Source organism: Balaenoptera physalus (assembly GCF_965194825.1).
Source record: "Balaenoptera physalus genome assembly, chromosome: 3".
In the NCBI taxonomy this organism is placed as follows: Eukaryota; Metazoa; Chordata; class Mammalia; order Artiodactyla; family Balaenopteridae; genus Balaenoptera; species Balaenoptera physalus.
In genome coordinates, this window is record NC_138890.1 from 64006938 (window position 1) to 64029963 (window position 23026).

General features: G+C 36.5%; 1 protein-coding gene across 8 annotated transcripts in view; it reads right to left on the minus strand.

The window, feature by feature from the left end:
• The window catches only part of SMAD5 (SMAD family member 5), a 53379-nt gene that overhangs the window by 16110 nt on the left and 14243 nt on the right, over positions 1-23026 (minus strand). For all 8 annotated transcript variants that reach the window (XM_082454644.1, XM_082454641.1, XM_082454645.1 and 5 more), the window contains exons 2-4: positions 17211-17764; positions 10706-10957; positions 7209-7328 (exon numbers count right to left, since the gene is read on the minus strand). In XM_082454644.1, the coding sequence (XP_082310770.1) occupies positions 7209-7328; positions 10706-10957; positions 17211-17613 (775 nt within the window). In that variant the 5' untranslated portion in view covers positions 17614-17764. The remainder of the gene's footprint in view (positions 1-7208; positions 7329-10705; positions 10958-17210; positions 17765-23026) is intronic.

A 23026-nucleotide genomic window follows, 5' to 3' on the forward strand; every position in this document is an offset into this window, starting at 1 on the left:
CAAATTACCAAAATTGACTCAAGAAAAAACAAACTCTGAATAGACCAATATAATAACTAAAGAAACTGAATCGATTATTTAAAATCGTCCCACAAATAGAAGTCCAAGCCAAAATGGCTTCACTGGTAAATTCTATCACATATTTAAAGACGAAATAATACTAATACTTCAAAAACTCTTCCAAAAATAGGAGGGAACACTTCCCAACTCATTCCGTGAGGCCATTATTACCACAGAAATACCAAACAAAGACATCACAAGAAAGTTACAGACCAATATCCCTCATGAATATACAAGCAAAAATACTCAACAAAATATTAGTAAACCTAACCAAGCAATATATAAAAAAGGATTATACACCATGACCACATGGGTTTTATCCTAGGAATACAAGGTTGGTTTAACATCAGAAAATCAGTTCATGTAATACACCTTATTACTAGAAAAAAAGAACAGAAAACTCACGTGATCATCTCAGTAGATGCAGAAAAAGCTTTTGACAAAATCCAACATTCATTCATGATAAAAATTCTCAATCTAGTAATAGAAGAGAACTAACAGTTTGCTGGCTAGACTCTCTAGAACAATACTGAACAGAAGTAATAAAAGCCGACATCACTGTCTTACTCCCAATTATAGGTGGAAAGTAATTCAGTTTTTTATCATTAATTATGATAGCTATAGGTTTTTCATATATGCGCTTTAATAATAAGAGAGAAGGGGCAGTTAAACGCATTCAGATTGGACAGTAAAAAAAAAAATACTGTTCTTTATTCATGGATGACATGCTCCTATATTTAAAAGACCTTAAGGAATCCACATATGCACACACAAAAAAGCTACCACTAGAACTAATAAATGAATTCAGCAAGGTTGCAGGTTACAAGATTAATATACAAAAATCAACTGTATTTTTTTAATTAAAAAAAAAAATTTTTTTATAGTGACCAATAGAAATTTATTTCATTAATTAGACCTGAAACTACTGCATTAATGCCATTTTGAAACTAACCTTTCAGGGATTTAATACAGTTGTTATTTAACAAAAGAACTTGGTTCATTCACTACTTAAGACCTGATTATTTAAATTAAAGTTAACTGGTTTCCTTACTCTCCTTTAGGGCTTTAGGCTCAGAACATTTCCATTAGAAAAATCTAATTTGTCTCAAGTTCCTATTTCTAAATTTTAGAGTGGTTAAAATGCTCTTATATTTTAAATCTTTGTAGCAAAAATTATGTCTAAAATTACAGCTCAATCTGGCAAAGCAATTAAAGATGCAGGTGACGCAAGTCTTTTAAGTCTTTTTCATACAGTTTTACTGAGATACAATTGACATATGGCACTGTATAAGTTTAAGGTATACAGCATAATGATTTGTCTTACATACATCATGAAACAATTATCACAGTAAATTTAGTGAACACCCATCATCTCATACAGACACAAAATTAAAGAAACAGAAAAAAACTTTTTCCTTGTGATGAGAACTCTTAGGATTTACTCTCTTAACAACTTCGTATATAACATACAGCAGTGTTAACTACATTTATCATGTTGTACGTTATATCCCTAGTACTTATTTATCTTATAACTGGAAGTATGTGCCTTTTGACTGCCTTCATCCAATCAATTTTATTTCTATCTACCAATGAAGAATCCAAACTCGAAATTAAAAAATTCTTCCACTCCCTTAGCAATAAATTTAAAAGGAAAAGAAAAGAGAGACATTCCATGTCTGTGTACTAAAGAGGACAGCAAATCTCCCCAAGTTGATTTGAAGATTCAATGTGACCGCTATCAAAGTCCAAGGAAGAGTTTTGGCGGCAGACAGAAATTGACAAACTGATACTAAAATGATATGAAAATATGCAAAGAATGCAGAATTGCCAAACAATTTTTGAAAAGAAGAACAAAGTTGGAGGACTAATACTTCTTGTTTTCAAAACTTACTATAAAACTTTAGTAATCAAGACGGTGAGGTATAGACATACAGACAATGAACAAAATTGAGAGTCCTGAAATAAACTCTTAAATTTATAGTCAACTGATTTCTGAAAAAGATGCCAAGACAATTCAGTGGAGAAATGATACTCTTTTCAACAAACAGTGCTAGAACTAACTGGATATCTACTTCCACAAAGATGAATTTAGAACGTTAACATACAAAAACCTTAACTCAAAATGAATCATAGACCTAAATATAAGAGCTAAAGAACTTCTAGGAGAAAACACAGGAGAATAATTTTTATGACCTTGGGATAGACAAAGATTTTTTAGATGTAACACGAAAAGCATAATCCATAAAAAAATTGATAACTTCATCAAAATTAAAAACTTTTGTGCTTCAAAAGACACCATTAAGAAAATGAAAAGACAATCCACAGATTGAGAGAAAATATTTGCAAATCACATATATCTGATAAAGGACTTCTATCCAAGATATATACAGAACTCTTAAAACTCAATAATAAGACAAACAAAGGACTTCTATCCAAAATATATACAGCACTCTTACAACTCAACAATAAGACAAACAACCCAATTATAAAAATAAGGCAAAAGATTTAAATAAGCCAAAGAAGATACATGAATGGCTAGGTACATTAAAAATGTTCAAAATCATTACTCATTAGGGAAATACAAATTAAAACAAATGAGACACCACTTTACACCCATCAGAATAACTATAATCAAAAAGATAAACAATAACAAGCGATAGGAGGATATGGAGAAACTAGAACCCTCATATGGTACTGGTAAAAATGTAAAATGGTGCTGTCACTTTACAGTAATTTGGTAGTTTCTCTTAAATACTTAAATTTACCCTGTGATACAGAAAAATAAAAACAAAGACCTATCTGCAAATGTTGATTACAGCATGTTCATGCTAGCCAAAAACTAGAAACAATTCAAATGTCCATCAACAGATAAATGGGTAAACAAAATGTGGTATATCCATACAATAAAATACTGTTCAGCAATAAAAAAGAACATTATTGATACATGGTGCAACATGGATGAATCTTGAAAACAACGCATTTTGTGATTCTATTTATATGAAAAGGTCGGAAAAGGCAAATCCACAGGTACAGAAAACAGATTAGAAGGTTCCTGGAGCTGGGGATAGGAGGGGATAGACTGCAAACAGGCACAAGGGATATTTTTAAAGGGTTATGAAAATGTTCCAAAACTAGATTGTGGTGATGGTGTAAAACTTTATACATTTACTAAAAATCATCGAATCATACACTTAAAATGGATAAATTTTATGGTATATAAATTATTACTGGTTCAAGATGGCGGAGTAGAAGGACATGAGCTCACCCCCTCTTGCGAGAGCACCAGAATCACAACTAACTGCTGAACAATCACTGACAGGAAGGCACTGGAACTCACCAAAAAAGATACCCCACATCCAAAGACAAAGGAGGAGCCACAATGAGATGGTAGGAGGGGTGCAATCACAATAAAATCAAATCCCATAACTGCTGGGTGGGTGACTCACAACTGGAGAACACTTACACCACAGAAGTCCACTCACTGGAGTGAAGGTTCTGAGCCCCATGTCAGGCTTCCCAACCTGGGGGTCCGGCAACAGGAGGAGGAATTCCTAGAGAATCAGACTTTGAAGGCTAGTGGGATTTGATAGCAGGACTTCGACAGGACTGGGGGAAACACAGACTCCACTCTTGGAGGGCACACACAAAGTAGTGTGTGCATCGGGACCCAGGGGAAGGAGCAGTGACCCCAGGGGAGACTGAACCAGACCTACCTGCTAGGGTTGGAGGGTCTCCTGCAGAGGCAGGGGTGGCTGTGGTGTACCGTGGGGACAAAGACACTGGCAGCAGAAGTTCTGGGAAGTACTCCTCAGTGTGGGCCCTCCCAGACTCCACCATTAGCCCCACCAAAGACCTAGGTAGGCTCCAGTGCTGGGCCACCTCAGGCCAAACAACCAACAGGGAGGGAACCCAGCCCCACCCATCAGTAGACAAGCAAATTAAAGTGTTACTGAGCTCTGCCCACCAGAGCAACACCCAGCTCTACCCACCACCAGTCCCTCCCATCAGGAAGCTTCTACAAGCCTCTTAGATAGCCTCATCCACCAGAGGGCAGACAGCAGAAGCAAGAACTACAATTCTGCAGCCTGTGGAAGGAAAACCACATTCACAGAAAGACAGACAAAATGAAAAGGCAGAAGACTTTGTACCAGATGAAGGAACACGATAAAACCCCAGAAAAACAACTAAATGAATTGGAGATAGGCAACCTTCCAGAGAAAGAATTCAGAATAATGATAGTGAAGATGATCCAGGACCTGGGAAAAAGAATGGAGGCAAAGATCGAGAAGATGCAAGAAATGTTTAACAAAGACCTAGAAGAATTAAAGAACAAACAAACACAGATGAACAATACAATAACTGAAATGAAAAATACACTAGAAGGAATCAATAAGACACTGATGAAAGATATTAAAGATGATACAAACAGATGGTGAGATATACCATGTTCTTGGATTGGAAGAATCAATATTGTGAAAATGACTATAATACCCAAAGCAATCTACAGATTCAATGCAATCCCTATCAAACTACCAATGGCATTTTTCACAGAACTAGAACAAAAAATTTCACAATTTGTATGGAAACACAAAAGACCCCGAATAGCCAAAGCAATCTTGAGAAAGAAAAACGGAGTTGGAGGAATCAGGCTCCCTGACTTCTGCCTATACTACAAAGCCACAGTAATCAAGAGAGTATGGTACTGGCACAAAAACAGAAATATAGATCAATGGAACAGGATAGAAGGCCCAGAGATAAACCCACGCACATACGGTCACCTTATCTTTGATAAAGGAGGCAAGAATATACAGTAGAGAAAAGACAGCCTCTTCAATAAGTGGTGCTGGGAAAACTGGACAGCTACATGTAAAAGAATGAAATTAGAACACTCCCTAACACCATACACAAAAATAAACTCAAAATGGATTAAACACCTAAATGTAAGGTCAGACACTAAAACTCTTAGAGGAAAACATCGGCAGAACACTCTATGACATAAACCACAGCAAGATCCTTTTCGACCCACCTCCTAGAGAAAGGGAAATAAAAACAAAAATAAACAAATGGGACCTAATGAAACCTAAAAGCTTTTGCACAGCAAAGGAAACCGTAAACAAGATGAAAAGACAACCCTCAGAATGGGAGAAAATATTTGCAAATGAAGCAACTGACAAAGGATTAATCTCCAAAATTTACAAGCAGCTCATACAGCTCAATATCAAAAAAACAAAACCCAATCCAAAAATGGGCAGAAGACCTAAACAGACATTTCTCCAAAGAAGATATACAGATTGCCAACAAACACATGAAAGAATGTTCAACATCACTAATTATTAGAGAAATGCAAATCAAAACTACCATGAGGTATCACCTCACACCGGTCAGAATGGCCATCATCAAAATATCTACAAACAGTAAATGCTGGAGAGGGTGTGGAGAAAAGAGAACCCTCCTACACTGTTGGTGGGAATGTAAATTGATACAGCCACTATGGAGAACAGTATGGAGGTTCCTTAAGAAACTAAAAATACAACTACCATACGACCCAGCAATCCCACTACTGGGCATATACCCTGAGAAAACCATAATTCAAAAAGAGTCATGTACCACAATGTTCATTGCAGCACAGTTTACAATAGCCAGGACATGGAAGTGTCCATCAACAGATAAATGGGTAAAGAAGATGTGGCACATATATACAATGCAATATTACTCAGCCATAAAAAGAAACGAAATTGAATTATTTGTAGTGAGGTGGATGGACACAGAGTCTGTCCTACAGAGTGAAGTAAGTCAGAAAGAGAAAAACAAATACAGTATGCTAACACATATATATGGAATCTAAGAAAAAAAAATGGTTCTGAAGAACCTAGGGGCAGGACAGGAATAAAGACGCAGATGTAGAGAATGGACTTGAGGACAAGCAGAGGGGGAAGGGTAAGCTGGGACAGAGTGAGAGAGTGGCATGGACTTATACATACTACCAAATGTAAGATAGATAGCTAGTGGGAAGCAGCCACATAGCACAGGGAGATCAGCTCGGTGCTTTGTGACCACCTAGATGGGTGGGATAGGGAGGGAGGGAGGGAGGGAGGGAGACACAAGAGGGAAAGGATATGGGGATATATGTATATGTACAGCTGATTCACTTTGTTATAAAGCAGAAACTAACACACCACTGTAAAGCAATTATACTGCAATAAAGATGTTAAAAATTTTTTTTAATTTTAAAAATAAAAGAAAAAAAAAAGAAGACATACAGATGGCCAAGAAGCACATGAAAAGATGCTCAACATCACTAATTATTAGAGAAATGCAAATCAAAACTACAGTGAGGTATCACCTCACACCAGTTAGAATGGGCATCATCAGAAAATCTACAAACAACAAATGCTGGAGAGGGTGTGGCGAAAAGGGAACCCTTTTGCACTGTTGGTGGGAATGTAAATTGGTACAGCCACTATGGAGAACAGTATGGAGGTTCCTTAAAAAAGTAAAAATAGAATTACCATATGACCCAGCAATTCCATTACTGGGCATATACCAAGAGAAAACCATAATTCAAAAAGACACATGAACCCCAATGTTCAACGCAGCACTATTTACAATAGCCAGGTCATGGAAGCAACCTAAATGCTCATCGACAGACGAATGGATAAAGAAGATGTGGTACATATATACAATGGAATATTACTCAGCCATAAAAAGGAACGAAATTGGGTCATTTGTAGAGACGTGGATGGATCTAGAGACTGTCATACAGAGTGAAGTAAGTCAGAAAGAGAAAAACAAATATCGTATATTAATGCATGTATGTGGAACCTAGAAAAATGGTACAGGTGAACCGGTTTGCAGGGCAGAAATTGAGACACAGATGTAGAGAAGAAACGTATGGACACCAAGGGGGGAAAGCGGAGGGGGGGGTGGGGGTGGTGGGATGAACTGGGAGATGGGGATTGACATGTATACACTAATATGTATAAAATAGATAACTTATAAGAACCTGCTGTATAAAAAATAAAATTAAATAAAAAAAAATAAATTATTACTGTACCTCAATAAAGGTGGTTGTTAAAAGTGGCTAAGAAGTTAAAAAAAAAAAAAAAAAAAGAGCAACAACAACAAAGTAAGTATTGTATTTCTCTTACCTCTGCTGGATATACTGGGCATAATCTGAGGAATCAAATTATTGCTTGTATCCATGGGCTGGGAATTATCTTGACCCATCTGATCATCTGGTGGCATATATGCAGGAGGAGGAGTATCAGCTAAGAGGGATAAAATGAGACAAATTAAGTCCCAGAAGAATAGTTAAAATCTTCATCCTGCTCAAAGTTAATCTAAACACATCTGAAAATTCCTAAGATTACCAGCAGGATTCATTACTGAACATCAGAGACACACAAAAATGTAGGATGCTACCTTAGGGCAAGGGAAAAGGAGAAAAGACAGCACACCCATTAGCTACCAAAAACCTACTGCAGGTCCACATGAATTTGTTCCAATCCAGGATAGTAAGATCAGTGCTAAAATTCACTAAAATAGAATTCAAGGTCAAGAATTTTGCCTCCATTTGCTTAGAATCATATGCTCAGAGAAACTGCAACTACTGCAGGTCAATCTGAAGGCCACAGATTATCCTTGTTTAGATAGATATCTACAGAGACATTTTTGAATTATCAAGATCATCACATACTGTATGGTTATTTAAAACTGGAAAATAAAACCATGCTCTTTCAAAATTTGCCAACACTAACAGCAGCTGTCTAATTCTTCTGCAATGTCTTAAAATGGTTGCTCTGTCCTATTAAATGGCTAAATCCTATTAAGTGGCTCTTAGGAAACTGAAAGTTAACTAGAATATCTTTTGAGTTCCAACATTTGTGGTTGAAAACCTTTATAAAAGCTACAGCTATACTTATTTGTCTCATACTATAAATACTGAATATAACTTGTCTTTCACCTCAAAGTTTGTATAAGATGTATTTTGAGACAGAGCTACAATCAGCACTGAATCTAGGACAAAGGATGAAAATTAGTTTTTGAACAAACACCTAACAGCAAGTTAAACAGTTGGAACTGAAATCCTCTCCAAAGAAACACACCACAACAAAACACAACTTCATCAATTGCTATTTCACTGCAGTAGAGAAACTACGAAGTATATATTTACATATGACCCTACTTACAACAGTAGGCATCCCAATATTTCTTGACACAGTGACCTCACAATTTACTCACATAAGACAGGCATGCCATTAACAAAATTTAGCAACTTTAAAAATCCACTTATGATCCTTCTTCAGGCAATTCGGTGCATCAGTTACCTAATTAAAGATAACTGGGGTTCATTTTAACCTACCGAAGTACAAAATGATTTGACAACCAATGTAGCAAACTTAAAAAAGCACACACTTTAGACTCAGAGAAACCTGGGCCTGAACCCCCACTGATCAGCTGTGCAACCTTATGCAAGGTATTTAAGCTCTTGGGGTTAATACCAGTTTCGTTTTCCATCCGTAAAACAAGAAAAATATCTATCTCACTTGGTTGTTCTGAAGATTAAATTTAATGTGGTATCTTTCATCACAGTATTAGTTACATAAAAGGCACTTGATAAATGGTACTTGGTATTATAAATTATACGAAAATATTTAACTTTACATCAAACATAGCTACTTCCTTTGTTGCTGCTGTTGTTTTGGTAGAACTTAATTTTAATGCCTGATGGTATATATGGATTTAGTCATTTGGTCCAATAAATGGTCAATTGATATCTAACCACATTTTGTTTCCAGATTAGCTACTTTACTTCACATTCATCAAACAGTCATTTTGTCTTTATGTCTTTGATAAGCTTTTACTACACGCTGCCTTTACTGTATAATAGGACTCCTCTCTCTGAAACCTTTCAAATTAACACCATTTGGCTTCAATCTCTCAAGCTGCACTGGCAACCACTTGACATATGGGTATACCTATAGTTAACAGTAAATGTATTTATGTGTTGCTATAATTTTGTCTATTCATTTAACAAGTATTTATTGAGGATCTACTGCATACTAGACTCTGATATAGGTACTGGGTATATAGCAAAAAACAAAAGATGCTATAAAATCCCTGTTTTCATGGAGTTTATAGTCAAGACGGGGGAGGCTGGGGAGAGGCAGACTATAAATAAAGACAATATATACTATACTGGATTGTAATACATGCTATAGAGAAAGATCAAGCAATGAGAGAGGGAAGGTGGGTTGGGAGGAGGGAGTGCAATTTTTAAGTTCTATCTTATTTTATTGTCATTATTCTTAAAGGGTAATCTCTGATCTCCCCCAAATTGTGTTTGCTTTTTTAAAAAATTCAATTTATTTAAACTAAAAAAAATAAAAACAGTTCATCCACTTCCCCCACCACCTCTGGCAACAACCAATCTGTCCTGTGTATCTGTGAGCTTAGTTTCTTATTTATTTTTTAAGATTCCACATATCTTATTTGACAGAGACCATATAGTATTTGTCTTTCTCAGTCTTATTTCATCTAGCATAATGCTGTCAAGGTTCATCCATGTCACAAATGGCAAGATTTCATTCTTTTTTTATGGCTGGATAATATTCCACTGTGTGAATATGTGTGTGTGTGTTATTGTATCTTCTTTATCCATTCATCTATCAGTGAACACTTAGGTTGCTTCCAAATCATGGCTACTGTAAATAATGCTGCAATGAACATGGGGGTGGGGGGTAGATATCTTTCTGAGTTAGTGTTTTTGTTTTCTTTGGATAAATATCCAGAAGTAGAATTGCAGAATCACATGGTAGTTCTATTTTTGATTTTTTGAGGAAACTCCATACTGTTTTCAAAAGTGGCTGTACTAATTTACATTCCCACCAACAGTGCACAAGAGTTCCCATATCTCCAGATCCTCACCAACACTTGTTATTTCCAACGCGTTGCAGCTGCATTTCTACCTTTCTCGAAATAATAAAGCATAATATGCTGAAAATGTTGCTTTTTTCCTTCCATCTTCAATATTAAATGACTGCACAAAAATTCACCAATTTTGATAAGTCTTTTTTTAATGCACGCTGATATGACGGCTGTGAAATACAATCTAACAAAACTGTTTCAACTGAAGTTAAAGACAACTAAGTGCTACTAGAGCCATCTTATGTTAAAAACTGAACGAAACTTTTGGCCCACCCAATAACTGACCATTTTTGCATGAGTTTATTTCTGGACTCTCTATTCTGTTCCAATGATCTATGTGTCTGTTTTTCTGCCAATATTATATTATTTTGATTATTACAGCTTTGTAATACAGTTTGAAATCAGGGAGTGTGATGCCTTCTGCTTTGTCCTTCTTTCTGAAAACTGCTTTGGCTATTCGGGGTCTTTTATGGTTCTATACAAAGTTCACGATTGTTTCTTATATTTTGTGAAAAATAGGTCTACTTACATTTTTTTAAACTTACGGTACTTGGCAAAATAAAATCCCAAACTCTTCTGAAAATCAAACAATTACCAAAGAATAGTCAAAAATAGTTGGCTCTTGGCATATTAACAGTTCACCCAGAGGATCAGCAGTATTAGAACAACTGCTAATTCTTAGGAATTATTTTTTTGTATCAATAAAATAAATTCTTACCTGGGAGCTGAAATGGACTTCCTGGTCCAGAGCTTGCTGGGGAGTTGGGATATGTGCTGCTAGCAGGGGAAGGAGGGTAGGGACTATTTGGAGATAAGGGAAAAGGAGTGTTGTTGGGCTGATGGAAAGAATCTGGAAACGTTGCATTTTGTGGCATGTGAGGTTCATTGTGGCTTAAGTTTCTAAACTGAACCAGAAGGCTGTGTTGTGGGTTGAATTCATTATGACGAGGCACTAATACTGGAGGTAAGACTGAAAGACAAAAATCAAAAGTCATCTGTCAGCAACGACTAAAACAAATATACACATGAAGGGAAAGACAGAAAGGATTCAGGGAAGACTGTAAACCTATTAAAACAATTTATTTTTAGGAAGGGCTGCTTTGTAGAACCTTGAATCTATATTTACAAAATAACTAAACCAAAAATTCTCTAAGCACTCAGCCTATATAAAATACTCTAGAAGACAGAACATCCAAAGCAGAGAAGATATCACTCCTGTTCTATAAGAGATCAAGCACATTTAAGAACAACCATAATTACAACACAGGGAATATAGCCAATATTTTATAAAAACTATAAATGGAGTATAACCTTTAAAAATTGTGAATCACCATGTTGTACACCTGAAACTTATATAATACTGTACATCAACTACACCTAAAAAAAAAAAGGTAAATATGTCATCATCTCCTTAGATGTTACTGCTGTTGGTCTTGCTTTATCTACATGCAACAGGGAACACATCCTAAACCATGTGCACAAAAGTATCATCCCTTAGTTTGCAACCAAGGTAGCTATTTCCATGACATTACTGCTTTGCATGTTTGCTCTTTACCATTCAAGACTGTGTATGCTTTTAATGAAATAAGAAGCTAATATTAATTTGAAATAAAATAATGGATTAATATAACTTTAAAATTAAAAAAAAAAAAATAGATAAAAACAACCATAACACAGAGAATTTAATGCACTGAGAGTTGAACAGAGGTGAGCGTTCCCAGCTAGCAAGGAATCAAACAAAATACCATGGAAAAGACAACACCTGATTGGACCTTAAAGACCTGGAAGCATTTCACAGGGAAGTGCTAGGGGTGGAGAGTGTAAAGAATGTAAAGGAGGAGATGGATAAAGATAAGAAAGAACAGTCAGGTGGCCTAAGCACTGAACTGGGAGGTAAGACTAGAGAATAAAGTTGAGATCAGCTATGCACATGCCCTGAAAGCCTCCATGTTTCCAATTTTGGACATTTTACCTTTCTTTCTTTGAGAGATCTTGCATTTTATGTTCTTCAGTAAAGTTTTCCCAACTGAAAACAGTAACAACTCCTACGTAGAGGTCTTCCATTCAAAATAATTTTTCTAAACACGACCATAATGAAAATATATACAAGAAAGCCTAAACATTTTAAGAGATACACTTTTTCTTAGCAGATTCACTTTATTCAAACATTCAATTTCTCTAAAGACCCAAGTGTCAACCACATACAAATATCCGATCGCCTTTCCCTACAGGAAATTGAAACAAACCTGATTTCTCTAAACTCTTACAGGTACTAATTCATCTCTTTTATAACTTTCCTATATTTGTCAGTGTAATTTCACTTCCGAAAATCTCACTTTGACTCTGACATCAGTCAGCAGCAACAAAATCAATCTGTTTTTAAGTTAACTGGGTCACACTTCCCCTCCCTGAAGTAAGAATGAACCTGAGGAATCAGAAGCTCTGTAATTTGTACTGTTTTTTTATCTCTTTTCATTTTACTGAATTAGTGTTGTGATTATGTAGTTAACATCTGACGACAATCGCTTCGTTCTACGGTGCATTACTAACTGCTGTTCCCCTTACAAAATGATGGGACAGATGCCACTGGACAGTAGGGCATGAGACAGTAAGAATGTCTATGTGTAGCTGCCTAGCAATCTGAAAGACTTAGTGAAATAACTACTTAGGAGTTCAATCCAGTAAGGATTTCTTTACTTTTTTTTTTTTTTGAGGCACAACTAAAATCACTGATTTCTCTCTTACTTGTATATTATCTATACACATCATTTTTTTAGAAATTATTTTATTTTCATTCAAAAATAATACATGGATAGTTTAAAAAGATAGATGCTACAAGAGATTATAAACAAAAAGAACAATTTCTAAGCCTCCTCAAATACTGCTTCCAGAGACAACAAATTTAAACTCTTAGCCATTTCTTCTAACATTCACTTTGTGCACTACTAAGTAATATACTTATACTGTTGTTATTGGTTGGTCAAGACATTATTTGTAGACTTGCTTTTATGGTAAATGAAGTAGCTTTCTTAAACCATTCTATCCCACTCCCCTTCCCCTTCCCCACAATAAAGTCACATAAAAAATTTTGGTTAAATCAATATCCAGTGTTTATATTTTATATGTTATACAAATTATATAAATACAATTCACTGCTGAGCCAAGTATATATTATGATTATATTTTTCCTTGAACAATGTTTTTATTAAAGTTAATTATTGCCTTGGTCCTTCATTTAATTAATCTCAAGTTTGTACCACTAATTTCCAGAAGTCCAACAGATCTATCAAATTCCCATCAATATTATTTTCCAGATCCCACAAACAAACAAATAATCTATTGATTCCATTTTCTCCCCTGATCCTCCATCCTTTGCTATAATCTAGACTGGCTGCTACTTAAATCTCCTACAAATCTGAGGTCCTTGAACCTCCCCTTCTCTTCTCTCTTGTTGGATCCCATTTCCTGGACCTCATTCTTTATTAGCTTCCTACGGAAGGATGTAAGGAAGAGAAATTTTGAGCCCTCGCCTATATGAAAATATCTTGTCTTATGTTTATCTGCAGACAGATTCCAGAATAGATAACTTTTTCTTTCTGAATTTGGGGGGCACTGCTTCATTTTCTTCTAGAATCTAAAACTGCATTGAGAAATCCAGTATTCTCATTCTCAGTCTTTTCTATGTGCCCTGACTTTTCTGAGAGCTTTCAAAATCTTCTTTTTATCCATGATATGCTAAAATTTCATATGTGGGTCTTTTTTCTGCCCCTTGTTCTGGTTACTCAGTCACTGGGTCCTTTCAATTTTCAGTTCTGGGAACTGTTCTAGTACTATTTCTTTGATAATTTTCTCCTTCCCATTTTCTCTAATGCTTGATTTCTAGAATGTATTATTTTATTGGAATATTTAATTTGAAACTTATTCTGAGCCAGTTAATGTTTTATCTAAGCACTTTTCATGAATTAACTCACCTAATTCTCGTAACTAACCTGAAGTACGTATTATTATTCCCATTTTACAGATGAGGAAACAAAGTCACAGAAAGGTTAATTAATTTGCCTGTGGTCACACTGATAGTATTGGTAAAGTCAGGATTCAAATCCAGAAAGGCTGGTTCCAGAACATAGTCTTAACCAGTAGACAATACTGCCTATTAAACGCTGGATCACCTGGGTTGGCCCTCTATTTTTCTTTTCTTTATCACTTTCCAACTATTTTCCATCCTTTTTTTTACCATTCTTCAATATTTTCTGGCTCCACTATATGTGATCTTATATAAGTTACTTCCCTATTAAGTTTTGGTTTCCTTATCTGTAAACTTACTGGTAAACTTAGAGTGCTGTAAAATGTTAGTACCATTTTCTAACCCTATGAAGGAATAACCTCATAGGATTAGTAAAGTGTCTAGTCCTTAAGTGCTCAATAAGTGTTCATTACTATTACTATTACTGTTACTATTATTATGACTTTATTAATACTGGTACTATAAAGTGATCCATCCTGTGCCACAGCTGCTTAACTTGCTTAAGCATACCAGGCCTAAGCCCCAGTCTTTTCTACAGAATGAATCACAGCTGAGGAAAAACACATAACAAAAATAAGACATTTCTATCGACTTATTATTGGACACACCCTAGCTATGGGGGAATACACTAAATTCCTTGACTGTCTTTCCAACAACTTCTAGCAAATATCAAACCTGGGAACTTTCCAAACTACACTTCTCTATTAAATCCTCACATCTTCCTTTCCTCATCAATTCCTCAGGCTACAGCTCTCCTTGGATTCAACAAGAAATTGAGAATCACCTTAAATACCACCTGGCAGCCCTACAGCCCTTAAAATGAACTTTCCCTGAGAGCACCATTACTACTATTTTTTTGTTTTGTTTTGCTAGTCTCCACAATCAATATTATTTTTATAGCTTTTTTACCATACTGGGCTCTTATATTATCTTCAGTGAAATCCAGCGAGGCCCGCAGACTAAGGTGGCTACCATGATTCCTGCCTCTGGGTATTTACCCCTGGAGTAATCCCCCTCCCTCTGAGTATATTATCTGTGACTTGCTTCTAACCAATAGCATATGGCAAAAGTGACAGGATGTATGCAATAACATTCCACAAGAATACAATGTTCCTTCTAGCAAGAAGACCCTTTCTTACTGGCGTTTAAGAAGTAAGTGGCCATGAATGTGAGTTACCTATAGAGAAGGTCCCATGGCAAGCAAATGAAGGCAGCCTCCAGTCAACAACCAGACAAGAGTCCAACAGCCTGCAAGGAACTGAATCCTGATAATAATCACATGAGCTGGGAAAGAGATCCTTTCTCAGTTGAGCCTCCAGTAAGACCCAAGCCCTGACCAATACCTAGAGTACAGCCTTGCAAAGGACCCAGTTAAGCCATGCCTGGACTCCTGACTGACAGAAACTGTGAGATAATTAACATGTGTTAAGCCACTTACCTTGTGGTACTTTGTTATGCAGCAATAGATAACTAATGTACCCAGCTAGTATCTCGGCTTATATAATTCATTCAATACAAAAAAATATTTACTGAGCACTCCCTACTAAGTTCTAGGTAATAATACTATTCTAGGCACTGGGAATGCAGTACAGAATGAGCCAGAGGACGGTCCTTCTCACATCAGTCAATAAAAAAAATAAATACCTAATAGAGTCAAGTAGTGATGGGGGCATTTGAGCAAGGACTAAATGAAATGAGAAAATGTGACATGAAAAGATCCTGGGGGGAGAGTACTCTTAAGTAGAGGAAACAGCACTGGAAAAAAGCCTGGATGCAGGAGTATGGCAAGTCCAAGGAACAGAGGAAGTTTGAGGATAGGTCATGTAGGCCCTTGTAGAAATCTGTTCTAAGTGTGACAGAAAGCCTTTAAAGTGTTTTGGGCAGGGACTGACATGATTTGATATATATTTTCTAAAGATCACTCTGGATGCTATAATAGAGAACAGAATGGGTTGGGGGAAAGAAAAAAGACAGAGAGACCAATTAGACTACTTAAGGTGAAAGATGATGATGGTCTGTACTGGAGTAGTGCTGTCAGAGATGGTGAGATGATATGATCAAGATATATTCTGAAGGCACAGCAAACAGCATTTGCTCATAGCCCAAACACAGAACCTAAGAGAGAAATAAAAGATGACTTCTAGGGAGCAATTACATGAATGCTAGTGCCATGTACTTCAACTGGGAAAACTGGAGGAAAAAAAAGACTTGGTGGGAAAAACAAATCCAAAGTCCTATTTAGACATATTAAATCTGATGTTTATTAGACATTCGGGTGGAGATGTTAAATAGGCAACTGGATACAGAGTCAGGAGAAGCTGACTCTGGAGTTCAAAATGTGCGCATGAGCTTATAGATAGTTTTAGGACATGTGATAACATAAGAGTACACAGAGGAAAAATATAGATGGAGAAAAAGTCCAGGGACTGACTCCTGTGAAAACAGGAAAACAGCCAACAAAGAGACTAAGCAAAAACAGCCAGTGAGGTAGGAAAACTAGGAGAGTGTAGTGTTTCAGAAGCCAATATAAAAAAGTTTTGAGTGGAAGGGAAAAAGAGCAACTGTATCAAATGATGTTGAGAGGGCAAGTAAGATGAGGACTGAGAATGAATGACCCCTCTATCTGTAAGAAGGCAGTCATTAGTGAATTTGACAAGTCAAATGGTAGGGAAGAAAGACTAACTAGAGGGGTATCAAGAAAGAACAGGAAGAAAGTAATGTGGAGATAATAAACATGGAGACTACTATAAAAGGCAGACTGGAGGTGGGGGCATATTCTTGAGGTCAAGACAGAAATTCTTAACTTTTATTTGAAGTTGGGCTGTATCATGACATGCTTGTATGCTTTCAGAAAAAGTCTAGCAGAGAGGGAAAATACAATGCTGGAATAAATAAAAAATAAACAAAAAGGAGTGGGATGTAGTACACACATGGAACTTAGACTTTAGATAAAATAGAGGAATGGCAGAGTGTATATACGACTGGCTGCTTACAGCGAACAATGAATTAGAACAAGCCACTTGGGAGCTGTATCATCCATATACTAAGCTAAATTCAAAATCCAGTATTCCTCCCAAGACTAAAATCTTTAAGAAGGAAACAGAAAGCTAAAATAACCTTTTTAATTACTAAATTCAGTCAAATGCAAATCAGAAAGAGAAAAGTTTTTACAATTTTTCCTAGAGGAGTTAAAACCTACCTGGACTCTCCACTCTCTTATAGTGGTATGGGTTGATACAAACTTCTTTTTGCTTAGATCCAAAAGGAAATTCACAAATATCCAATGGCTTTAGCTCATGATGACTCTGCAAATCAGGCCAGCGCCAAACACGACAATATATAACATGGGGCAAGCCTTTTCTGTGAGAAACCTGCAGGCGTCCATCTAAAGATCTGGGAATAGTGACACATTTGCTTGGCTGTCCTGGACTGCTCAAGGCTTTCTCCAGTTCCTCCATGGCACCCTTTTTCTTTTTTAGCTTTTTCACCAAAGCATCGACTGCCTTTTCTGCCCATTTCTCCTCTTCATCACCTTGCTTCCAGCCCAACAATCGCTTTACTGCTGGACTAGTAAAAGAAAACAAGCTGGCCATTGACGTCATTTGATTTAAATCTTCAGAAACCTTCCTGCAACTCAAAGTCAGATCACAAGTGAAAAGTCATATACAAGTCCTAGACAAAAGTTCCAATTAAAAAGGGAGGAGTGACATTTATCTTCATAAGTGCCATAAGCTTCTTTCATTGGTTCAAGTCCTGAAAGAGAAAGGGGGAAAATTTAAATGAATGTAATTAACATACATTTAAATCAATATAATTTGAAAAGCATATTACTTTTAAATAACAGCAGAAAAGGTTTACAAAGTAAAACAAAAAACCTACGTCTAGAAAGAGAAATTTTCTTAGTCCTGTGACCACTCACTTCCTTCTTCATAATATGAACAAATAATTCACTGGCAATGCCAAATGATAACCAAAAGCAAAGTAGGGTGCTCTACTTTCTAGGTATTATCCCCCCACCAAAAAAAAAAACAGCCCCTAGACCTTTATTTCTTTCCGTCAGAAGCCCCCAAATCTAAGGTTTGATTCTAATGTACTTTTCTTCATTGAAATCCAGGTTATGTGCTGTGTCAGTTTTGAACATGACATTATCCTGATTTGAACAAACGTCTTAAGAGAAATCTAGCTCTTCCCAAGGGTCATTATTCTCTTTAAAATGTTTCACAGACTTGTAAGATTTGGGCAAAAGTCATAGTAGTACTCAAGTCACATTATTATTATAGATGCAAATTTTATCAGAAGTTGTCATAAGATGTACCAAACCTTCAAATAAATTATAACATACTTAATTGCCAGAAAAATGGGAAGTATCTACTTTTAAAATGAAGAATGCTAGATTTAAAGAGAATAAATTCAAAGTTTAATCCCAAAAAAGATAGTTTATAATTTCATAATTCCTATTGCCTTCTCTGATATTTTAAGCATGTTAAGTTAATGAACCTGCTCCAGGCAGACCACCATTCTACACCCTGAAGAAGCCCTTGGTGATGGTGACAAGATGAAGCAATATGCAGTGGTACTCCACCGATAAGAGTGGTACAATGCCCTGTGGTCACTACACAGCCAACCGCAGACAATGAGTAGCTAGTGAAATAGCAGGAGTAATGTTTGGAAAAAGGATGTCAGTAACAAAAGATGCTTCCTTTCTTATGTCTAAAATTGCCAAATAACGCTGCAGCTCTGTCTTTGACAAATACTAGCAAATTCTAGCATCAAGCCTATTCTGGATTGGGGTGCATCTTCCCAGAAAAGAATACATGTGCTCAGTTAAAACTCAGGTAAACATAAAGTAAAATAAAATAGAGTTAAATTCAACAAATAAGTATTGATTGCTTGTCGCCATGTACTGTGAACAGCCATGGTACTTTAAAAAAAAAAAAGTCATATACCAAATAATTTCGTCTTAAGAGCCAACTGATTCATTCTTTCAATATGTGCTTACTAAGAGCCTACTAAGTGCCAGGCACTGCTCTAGGTGCTGATCCAGAAAAGGAAAAATATAGGAGCGCTGACTGACTCCTCTTTAGGAGAAAAGGGTTACATGCAGAGCTATGGAGCGTTACGGTTCCTCCTTTAAAAAGTGCTTAATTGATCCAAAAAGGGCTAAGAGCTGCAAGCATTTATTCACACTGTACACCACACCCAAGAAACCGGTATCATAACCTCTTGGCACCTGTCACTAGGAACTGCACAATCTTCAATTAGACTGACTTCTCCCTACTTGCAAGGCCAGACTATACAGAGTGCAGAGAACAACTTACAGCCCATTTCACTAAACTCAAATTCCACTCAATCTGCTGCCACTGGGAAGTCAGAGACGTGCTCAGATGCTTAGTGGCTATCCAGACTGCCATGCAGGAACCATGGGAGGAAGGGTGCAGGGAAGTGAAGGTATATTCCTTATGTATGGATGGATATGCCTAACCCTATGCAGGACATCTTTCCCAATGTTACACAGGATAATTTTCATCAGGTAAGCAAAACTGCCTACATTAAACCAAAGAAATATAACAAAAAGATGAAAGCACGTTTTTCAGTAACAGGTCACACAGTATAACGTGTTATGAGTTAAACAAACTGTAAGAAAGGCTTACTTCAGTTGTAGCAACATTAAGGATATAGAATAAGCCATCTGGGTCCGAAAGTAAAGGCATGATTTGGTTGTCTGAGATGAGAAGGAAAATTTCAAAGGAAAAGGAGCACAAACAAAAAAATACATGGGCAGATATGAAGAGAGCATTTTCTAGGATAGAGAGCAGATAGGCCTGGCTGACTGAGACCTTATTCTGTAATACTAGAATATAACAGAGGCTAAACAGAGTAGTGCATGTGTATGAGAGAGAGCATGTATGAGCAATGATATGTTGAAGAAGGGAGAGACAAAAGCAGAGAAGCTTGAAGACCAGATACTAGATTAGTAGTTAACCACCAGAAAGTGCTTCATAAATGTTAACTACTAATCTAGTATCACTATTACTATTAAATACTAACCATTTTATGTACTAACAAGAAAAAAGGGGAAAGTTATTTGTCTATATAAACCCAAAACAAGGACTAAAAGGCTACATACTAAATTATTCATTGCAGTTACCTCTGGGGAGAGACATGGAATGGAAGACAAGCAAAATAGAAAGGGGTCCTGCATGATTTGTTCTATATGCTTCTATATTTTTTTAACTTTTTAACAAAGGCATAATGCTAAGATAAAAGTAGAAGGACTTCCCTGGTGGTCCAGTGGTTAAGAATCCGCCTTCCAATGCAGGGGACGCGGGTTCGATCCCTGGTCAGGGAACTAAGATCCCACATGCTGCGGGACAACTAAGCCCACATGCTCTAGAGCCCGTGAGCCACAACTACTGAGCCTGCGTGCTCTGGAGCCCACGTGCCACAACTAGAGAGCCTGTGCCCCGCAGGGAAAGATCCCACGTGCCGCAACAAATATCCCAAGTGCCACAGCCAAGACCCGATGCAGCCAAATAAATTAAATAAATAAATAAATAAAATAGGAGATAATCTATTATCTACTATAGAACAGAATGGAGTTAACAGTGCCATTACAAAAAACAGGTGAAACTCATGCATGCTATTAGAACTCAGGATGGTGGTTACCCTTTAAAGGGAAGGGTGGGGGTATTGACTGGAAGGGAGCTTGAGGGTTTCTGCCATCCTGGTAAAGTTCTTCATCTTGCTCTGGGTGATTTTATGAGAGAGTCACCTTGTGAAAATTTGGCTGGCTGAATACTGAAGATGTGTACACTTTCTGTTAACAATTTTAAAATATTTTCCTGCTATGCAAAGTGCAGAGTGGTCAGCTTCCTTCCTATTTTTTGCCCTATCTTCAGGTCCCCTTCTCACAGGCAATCCCTCTTGTATTGTCTTTTATGTCTTTCCAGAGAAATTTTACACAAATACAGATATATAAATAATCATAACCTTTTTTACACAAATAGTGGTATATTGAAAAGAAAAAAAGCAAGGTACAGAAAAATGTATAAACAATGTATCTTCAAGATCTTTCCATACCTATATAGAAAGAACTTCCATATTCTTTTCTAATACACAGAATTCCAGTGTAAAAGTAATCTTAAAAGTATATCAAACCATGTCATTTCTCTGCTCAAAAATCATCCAGCAGTTTCCCATTATACTCAGTATCCAAATTCTTTAACATTACTTTATAGGACCTACATGATCCAGCCTTTGGATTCTCCTCCAAACTCATTTTTAGCATTCTCCTAGCTAACTCTGCAAGTAACCACACTTGAAGACTTTCCATTTCTCAAATGCTCCAAAGTCATTTCTACCTCAAGGCCTTTGCACTTGATGTTCCCTCCCATGGAATTCTCCTGTCCCAGATCTTAACGTGGCTTTCTCTCTCAATTAATTCAGCTGCTCAAAAGTCACCTCCTGAAAAAGGACTTCCCTGACCACTTTATCTAAAATAGCATACATCCCACTCCTGCATCATTCTCTATCCCCCGGTCCTGCTCAATTTTCTTTCATGACATTTATAATAATCTGATATCATATGGATTTTATTTATTAACTACATGTCTTCCCCACAGACATGTTAGTAGGCAGGTAGCCTTGTATTCTTTATCCATCATCATATTCCCCTGGACCTAGAACAGTGCTTATTTATTAAGTAAGTGAGTAGACAGTTTAAAAAAAAGCAATTTGTAAAAACATACATACCTTTATAAGAGCAACTGTATACAATTTAAAACAAAAAAAGGAGTTCTTTATGGACATGCACAGATATAGTAAGAGAATAAAAGTATGCATGGAAATGATACATACCAAACTCAGGATACTGAATACTGACTACCTCTGGTGAAAGAAGAAAGAAGGTGGAAGAACAAATGGAAAAGCTTTAGCTATGTTTCTTTTAAAACTGGATTTGAAGAAAATCTGACAAATCATCACATATATTATTTTCTCTACTTTTCTACATCTAAATATTTTATAACTCAAAAATGCACTATTTTTAATTTTTTAAAGTATTATCAATGTAATGAAAACAGAAGAGGATCAGATTCTGTCCTTTACTAGGTATATGACCATGACCAGGTATCACTCTTTCTTAGCCTATTAATTTTTCTGTAAAATAGGGATGATGGTTCCTAAGTCATTAAAATGATGAATAAAATAATGTGTGCCTGAAGTACTGAAAACACACATATACATATACATACATGTAATAGATGCTTTATAAACTCAAACATGCTATTCACACATGAATTTCTAGCACTGGGAAAGGAGAAGGGACAAACTTTGCACTTACCTCTTTAAATATGGAATGATTAAAAATTTTAAACATGTTTAATTGAATTCTTTCTAAAAATGTTTTATAACTTTCCAAACTGCATAACTGGTATGTGCAAGTAATCCAAGTACTTGTTATCTAAAATTTAAAAAGGGAGCAAAATTGATTATAAAAATTCACTAGTGAATAAGTAAAAGACCTGATCAGGCACTTCACAAAAGATATCAAAATTGCCATTAGATGGTAAAATGGACTCAACAGCATTAGTTATCAAAGAAATTTAAAAAACAAACAAAGACAGTGAAATATCACACCAACATCTACCAGAATAGCTAGACTTAAAAAAAAAAAAGAGGGGCTTCCCTGGTGGCGCAGTGGTTGAGAATCTGCCTGCTAATGCGGGAGACACGGGTTCGTGCCCTGGTCTGGGAAGATCCCACATGCCGCAGAGCAGCTGGGCCCGTGAGCCACAACTACTGAGCCTGCGCGTCTGGAGTCTGTGCTCCACAACAAGAGAGGCCGCGATAGTGAGAGGCCTGCGCACCGCGATGAAGAGTGGCCCCCGCTTGCCACAACTAGAGAAAGCCCTCACACAGAAACGAAGACCCAACACAGCCATAAATAAATTAATTAATTAAAAAAAAAAAAAGTGGGACTCCTGATATTCATCCCACAAAAAAAAAGAAAAAACA